We start from the raw sequence: 7,838 nt of genomic DNA on the forward strand, positions 1-7,838 counted from the left end.
GCAGGAATGTCCTTCTGAAGCCACCGGCTGGAAGGTTTGGGATGGCTCAAAACAGTCAATACCTTTTCAAGGTGAGGCCTACCAGGCGATGCTTAAGAGTGGACTTGATACTGATATTGGGAGGATCTACCAAGGTGAGACAGAGCCCACTCGCTGGGGTTTTTTGGGGGGAAAGTCCGGTGTGAAAGTTTTAAAAATTATTCTGGTAAAATAGGCACGACATAAAATTTACCATTTTAACCATTTTAAAGTGTACAATTCACTTGTATGACCATCACCACTTCCATTTCCAGAACATTTTCATCACCCCGAACAGAAACTCTGCACCCATTAAACAATAAGCCCCCACCTCCCCCCGCCCCAAGTCCCTGGCAACCTCTCTTCTACATTCTATCTCTAGTAATTTGTCTCCTCTAGATATTTCCTCTGAGTGGAGGGATGCAATATTTGACCTTTTGTATCTGGCTTCTTTCACTTAACATGTTTTCAAGGTTCATCCATGTTGTAGCATCTACCAGAATGTCATTCCTTTTTTATGGCTGCATAATATTCTGTTTTATGTAGATACAGCATTTTTTTTTCATCCTTTCACCTGATGATGAAAACTTGAGTTGGTTCCACATCCTGCCTATGGTGTGTGCGAACCTGTAACCCTCCATTCCACACTGGACACTGTTACCTGGCACAGTTGGTCTCAGGACGATGCTATGATGATTGGGTGATTCCTGCAGATGGGATTTAGGGAGTAACTGGAGATGTTTTTTGTTGTTGTTGTTGTTTTGGGTTTTTTTTAGCGGTATGCGGGCCTCTCACTGTTGTGGCCTCTCCCATTGTGGAGCACAGGCTCCGGACACGCAGGCTCAGCGGCCATGGCTCACGGGCCCAGCCGCTCCGTGGCACGTGGGATCTTCCCGGGCCGGGGCACGAACCCGCGTCCCCTGCATCGGCAGGCAGACTCTCAACCACTGTGCCACCAGGGAAGCCCTGGAGATGTTTTAGACTCCTCTCGGTAGAGGACTGTTTTCCCCCAGAAAATAGTATAATGACACCCCAAACTGTTGTGACTGAAGGTAAAGCTTACTAAGCTCGCTGTGGGAATGGAAGCATTCTCCCTATGCTTATTCGCCCTTGCCCATTGTTTATTCTTATCAAGCCCCAGGCATATTCATTTCCCACTTCAGTTCTTTGAAGAAGACTGGCTCTCAGCACCCAAGATGGTATCATCGCTACCATTTGGATCACTCCACCTGTAGGTGAAAATTGCATGTGGCCATGGTATCGACTCCCAGGCCATGGATAACGGTGCTGGGAGCCACACTCTCAGAGGAGGTGGCCCCAACATCTTGGTGACAGATATTCAGATGAAAGTGAAAGTGGAGACAGATGAAAGTGGAGACAAGAGGGGATTCCAAAGGAGGTGAGGCCATGGTGAGAAGTCAGTGGGGACTGAGGTGACAGGGCCTAGGGGCCCTGCTGGCCCAGATCTGAAATGTTAGCTGTAAATTAAATGGGGAAACTTGACCTCACTTTCATTCCCTAACCTGCTCCCCTTTCTGTGGAGCTCCGCACAGGCTTTGGGTCGTAAATCTCTGTGAGCCTCATATTTCCATGGAATCACTCACTATTTGGTGTACACATTTCCATGGTGTTCCTCTGGGGCAGGAAGGAGCTGGGGCTGGAGGTGGGTAGAAACGGAATTTGCACAGGCCAGAGCCTCTCAGGGGCTCGGGAGACCTGTCCAAGGGCCACCTAGAACTTCAGGCCCCACTGGAGTCTAACTCCGTGTGGCAGGAAAATTGAGACGTCTGGCTTCCCCCCAGAAGAAAACCAGGCATCTCTACGGTGTGGGGATGAAAGAGGCTTCCCAGACCCTTTGGACGTAAAGTTTCAGAACAACGGCCCCGAATGTGTAAATGAATCAGAAACACATGTATTAAGTTTCTCATCAAAGTACACACTGGCTTTAAAAATTAAAGGGGAAGGGGAGGGTTTGGCAGGCTGCCCTCTTGTTTTTTTCCAACCCTCTAGTATCTGAAGACCTGTCAGAGGGATTTGCCAAATCCCAAACATCGCCGGGTTCACCCATCCTTAGCAAAAGCACCAGCTACAGTTTCAAAGTGAAATACCACAAAACCCCTATGAACCAGATTTCAGGTTACGCCGAGTTCAGTTTTGTCTGGGATTATGCTGGCAGGGGGGCACCAGCTGGGCCCTCCTGCCAGGACTCCCACCCTGGCCCCTGTGACTTTGGGGCTGCTGGGCTTCAGGCCAACCCCTTACCGTGGCTTCTGGGGTTTGGATGTAGGAGTTGACATCACCCTGCCAGGCCATTCTACTGACCCTCTGGCACTGGGCCAGTTCCTCTGTCCCCCAGCCCAGTGGCCTTTCAAAGACCATCGAGCTGCAACCGACTGCAGACCAGAGTGTGAAGAATTCTTCAGGGCCTCCTAGACGACTGGGGTTCAGAAAAGACCTCAAGCCTTTGCTAAAAGCTTCCTGGTACTTAGTAGGAAGAACTTCATGGGCTTCTGTAGAGACAGGAAGTCCTCCTCGAGATGGCCACCTTGCTTTACTACTCACCTCGGGGGTATGGCCCTTACACCCAGAAGCAGAGGCTCCCTTCAGGAGCAAGCTGGCCTCTGAGCTAAACTCACATAACCTCCTCCGTAAAGCTCCCTGATTTGTCCCTCACGTTTCAAAGCTGTGTGGATTAAACAACTCGAGAAGACCTGAAATCTCTCCTCTGGGGAGACGCCCCTCTTTCCTCTTCTAGAGGATTCACCAAGCCTCAGAGGCTTTCCCAGGATGGTCAAAGAAAAACTGGGAGATAAAACAAGGGAGAAACCCGTCATATCCTCCCAAATTTCTAAAATAATGAACATGGACAGTCGGATTTTCTTGCAGTCCACTGTTTTTTTTTTTTTTTTGCGGTACGCAGGTCTCTCACTGTTGTGGCCTCTCCCGCCGCGGAGCACAGGCTCCGGACGCGCAGGCTCAGCAGCCATGGCTCACGGGCCCAGCCGTTCCGCGGCACGTGGGATCTTCCCGGACCAGGGCACGAACCCGTGTCCCCTGCATCGGCAGGCGGACTCTCAACCACTGCGCCACCAGGGAAGAAGCCCCTGCAGTCCACTTTTCGAAGTGGCTCCTAAGTCTGGAGAGAGCTTCTCTGTCCCTGCGTGCTGCAAGGCCTACCCCACGCCCAGTTCTGGAGCAGCTCCCAGCCTCCCAGCTCCTCCCTGCAGGTGCCTCTGTCTTTACTCCAAGAAAACAGCCCTTGCCAGCGTCTGGCCCTCCCAAGAGGTGCCGGCATCTTTCCCCTAAGGGGTTATATTTCCTCTTTGCTTGGAGTTTCTGGGAGCATGATGATGACCCTGTAAGGCCAACCTTTGTCATTTCTCTACCTCTGAATGGTTCTGAGATGCATTCACGATGAGCTAGACTAAATAGTGTCTTCACCTCTTATCCTTAACCAGGTAAGTTTATTTTTATTCCATAAATGGGTAAAATGATCAATTTTACGTCATGTGTATTTTACCACAATTTTTAAAAAGTGAAAAAAAATCAATAAATCCTAGCTTCAGGACATACAGGAAAATATGTGTGTGTGTGTGTGTGTGTGTGTGTGTAAAACTTTTCTCCCAGAAAGCTCAGCTACACACACCAAAAGGAGTTGGGTCTCTGAACACTCGTTTCCGTCTGTACAGTTGAGGAATCTTGAAGGCCAAGAGGCACAACGACTCACCTTGCAGGTTTATTAGGTTTTTCACTTTTACAAATGCTTCCCATCTACTATGTAGCTTCATCTTTCCTAACATCCTTGTGAGTAGCCAAATGGGCAAAGAAAATGGAAGCCCAGGGAGGCCCCGCGGGCCTGCAGCCTGCCTCGGGGGACGCACAGACGCTTCCCCAGGCCCAGTGAAACAACAGGTCAGTGCCTCTGCCTCGTCCACCCTCCCTCCTCTCTCTGAGAGGAGATTCTCAAATTGCTGGGCTTTGCCAAGTGGGAGACAGTTCTGGGGATGCTGCAGCCTCGCCCTCCCCGTCAGCCGGAGGTGCCCTCCCAGCCCAGCTGCCGACGGGCACCTGTGGGTCCAGCCTTCCCCCCAGAGAAGGCCCCCTCTCTGCTCGCTGCCTCAGCCCTGCAGGGACCGCAGAGCTCGGCTTCCCGCCAGCTGGAGTTGGAAGCCCTCACAGTAACACACACCGCTCAGAGTGGAGACTTTCCGTTTGTTTTAAAGTCCCACCAACTTGACGGAGACACAAGGCAGAATCCTGACCTCATGGGTCTTCAAAAGGCTAACTTTTGCCCACAACACATATTTCCAGTTCAAACTCCAGTGAGATGATGAAAATATAAACAAATAAAACAAGTACCTATAAGCTGGAGAGGCCAGCCACTCCTGGACTATTAAGGTCGATACTAATTCTTTCACTAAATCTCTTTCTAATTCATATTCTTAGTACAGCTTATTGCTTGCTACATTTTGGTTTAATAGTGTAGCTTTCAGGGGCCAGTTTCCACCATCAGAATCTTCCGGAACTCTGCAGCAGCAGGTGCCAAACTCACCTGGAATCCAGGAATATCAGCTTCAGGTCGAGGCTGGCCCTGAACATGAACATGTTGCTGTGCAGCTTGATCTCAGTGATGGCGCTGGGCGGCAGTGACTGGCCCACGGCCACCAGCCCCACGATCTGGTAGCATGAGTCATACAGGGACATGTCCAGCATATATTGCCTGATCTTCAAGTAGCCGCTGCAGTGTATGACCTGGGAAAGCACAGGCAGGGTCAGCTGATGGTGACCCAGGGGTCACACTGGTACCCACTGCTCCTGGCTCTGGGCCCGCTTCTTTTCTGCAACAGGTTGGAATATTCCCCCAGCCCAGCCTCTACTGAGCCATGCAGCGAACATGCTGACAGACATCTGATTCACTGCTCGGAAGAAATGAACTATGCTTCTTTCTTAGGAAACAATATCGTCATAAAATATAAGAGTTATCTTATGCAATTGACTATGCTCAATAACTCCACAAGTGAAGACTCTCTACTATATAATGGATTTATGCATAATTAACTCACGGCCATTGCAATTAGATGGCACAACAATGGCATTTTGGGGAGCTGACCATTTATTCCATAATGTTCACTTCAGTAACTATAAAGCTCATCATATCCCAATGAGATTGAATTTCGCAATTGCTAACTTGACATTTAAATAATTTGACAAGCTATATCACTCCAATAAATGAAGAGTTCTTTCAGTACAATCAAAAAAGCCCTCATTTTTTTTTTTTTTTCCGGCTGTGAGGCATGCGGGATCTTAGTTCCCCGACCAGGGATCGAACCTGTGCCCCCTGCAGTGGGAGTGTGGAGTCCTAACCACTGGACCACCAGGGAAGTCCCTTAAAAAAAAAAGTCCTCATTTTGAACGTATGCTTATTTTATTTTATTTACTTTATTTATGATTCAAGATTTTATCCACTTGTAATAAACAAAAATCCAGCGTGGCTATATAGAAACACTTCTAATTGTTATAGCCAAGAACCATACAGAAGAAAATGTATAGTGTTCCAAATATCAAACGGAAACATTTGTACAGCCCTAAGCTTCAATATTGAAGCATTTACACCAGTTACAGTCAGTATAACCTTTTTTTTTTTTTTTTTGGCGGTACGCGGGCCTGCATATTCTTTGAATCTTTAGCATGTCAGCAGTGCCCACAAATAGTAAGCACTCAAGAAAGGTTTGTTAAGTTTAATTGAAATACCAAGAGAACATTATTCTACAATTTCCTTGCCAGTAAAACACAAATATTTATATGCTTTACAGGGTTGTTAAATTGAGACTGATGTATATAACATTACATGAGGAACATGGAAGCATATCGTCTGACCACATGGGCCCTAAAATATTACTTGTACATCCATGGTCTCTCCTATTCTTCTTTACTGTTCCTGATTATTTGGTGGGCCGAGTCTGTTTTTAGAACGGAGGTAGTTGTAATACAGAGAGAGACCAGAGCAGATTAGGCTATTTGACCCAAAGTTTATAACACCAAGAGCATCTATATTAGAAATTATCCCCTGCATCGGCAGGCGGACTCACAACCACTGCGCCACCAGGGAAGCCCAGTAAAATCTTTGAAAGGATCACGATCATCATAACAGCAGTGATGAACAGCTAACATCTTAAATCCTCTTTTCAAAATCTTTCCTCAGGATTCCTGAATACACTCACAGTCTTTAGGGCTGGAACAAATCTTAGAATCTTTGGAGTCTATTCTCCCATTTTACTGATGAGGAAACTGAGGACAAGGTAGGTGATGGGTTTTACTTAAGATCAGACAGTTGGATGGTTAACTGGGACTCCTGCCCAGTCCTCCTGCCAGGAGGTCTCAGGACCCAAGTCTCCAGAAGAATATCTACAGGGTGCAGGGTGGTGCTGGAGGCTTCCACCTCTGAGGTATAGGGTCTGGGACAGCAAATAAGAAAAGTATCTCCCAATCTATGAAACAGAGTGAAGTAATGGTCAAAGGGAAGAGCTGGCACTGAGGCTCAAAGGAGCGGGGCTGAGGAGAGGCTGAGGGAAGGTGGACCCTGGGATGGGTAGGAGAGGGGAGGGGCTTTCCAGAAAGACAGGACAAAGGGCTAAGGCACAGGACTCTCCCCTCTCTCTTCACCCCACCCCTCCCTCCTTTTATGCAAATTCTCCCGCAAAAAGGCTCCCGTCCGCCTCTAGCCCCAGAGTGGTAGGCTGATGACCCTCTCTCCTCTGAGGCAGGAGGAAGTCGAGGCGCGCCTGCTCCAGCGGTACTGCCCTGCGTGCAATGCAGAACCTGAAGGTGCCAAGGTCAAATTCTACCCTTAGCCCCATTGATTCCTGGCCTCAGACAACGAAATCCAGCCTGCCTGGAATATCCCTGTAAGATTCCAGCTCTCACACTTGCCGTGAGTAGCATCCCTAGAAAGTTCTACATTAGGCAGTGGTGCCTTCCTGTCTGCAGACGTTCCTGAATGTGAAGCAAAGCACAAAGCACAGCGAAGACCCACCGACCCACCGCTGCCCCTTTCCCGCCAGCAAGCCCTTGGCTCCCGGTACCTTGTATCCGCTGCAGGTCAGGCCGGCGTTTCTTTTCGCCAAGACACACTTCATTCGAAGAAAGAATGACCTCTCGATCTCATACTCTGAAAGCAGGCGTGAGGTTAGATTGGCAAACTGTCCCACGATGCTTCCCCTGACTTTATCCCAACACTCCCAATAAACCCTCTGGACCAGATCAGGCAGCCAGAGGCCTTGGCCCAGTCCACCCAGAACCCCACCCAGAAAGGCGGTGGCTAGCACCCGGCGCAGCTTCCACGTGCTCCAGAAAGGGGTAGCCCAAAACATGGCCACAGCAAGACCTTGCTAAACGCCAACCTGGGGCCAAGGTGAGGATCCATGCGCAGCAACCCAGCCCTGCTCAACCTGCCGTGGTCCCCTGATGGTGGCCACAGAGAGGCCTGGTGCCAGGAGCATCGCCTTGGCCAGCCCTGGGCAGTTGTCGAGCCTGCCGGGAAGCCCAGAAGCATCTGACGTCCCCACTCTGACTGACTGAGAGTCAGAAGTGCAGGCCTTTCCCTGGCAGAGGGAGCCGGCCCCAGGGCCCCTCGTGCCAGTGCACCTACGGCCATGGGCACCGAGACTGTCCTGCATCGTGGGATGGGGCAAAGGACCCAGCAGACCCACTGGGCCAGATCAAAGCTTTCACCCTCAGTTACAGCCCTGGATGGATGCCTGCCCCCCCCCCCCCCCCCCCCCCTTTCCTTTCCCCAACGCCTTCCCTCTCTTCCTCCTGCG

At 49.8% G+C, this 7,838-nt stretch overlaps 1 protein-coding gene across 1 annotated transcript in view; it reads right to left on the reverse strand.

Moving 5' to 3' along the window:
* SIM2 (SIM bHLH transcription factor 2) overlaps positions 1-7,838 on the reverse strand; it is a 47,026-nt gene that overhangs the window by 17,057 nt on the left and 22,131 nt on the right. The window contains 4 exon segments of the mRNA XM_007470493.1: positions 4,571-4,770; positions 7,101-7,197; positions 7,481-7,501; positions 7,590-7,619. Coding sequence (XP_007470555.1) covers positions 4,571-4,770; positions 7,101-7,197; positions 7,481-7,501; positions 7,590-7,619 — 348 coding nt within the window.

Source organism: Lipotes vexillifer, unplaced genomic scaffold, assembly GCF_000442215.2.
Source record: "Lipotes vexillifer unplaced genomic scaffold, Lipotes_vexillifer_v1.1 scaffold402, whole genome shotgun sequence".
Classification (NCBI taxonomy): Eukaryota; Metazoa; Chordata; class Mammalia; order Artiodactyla; family Lipotidae; genus Lipotes; species Lipotes vexillifer.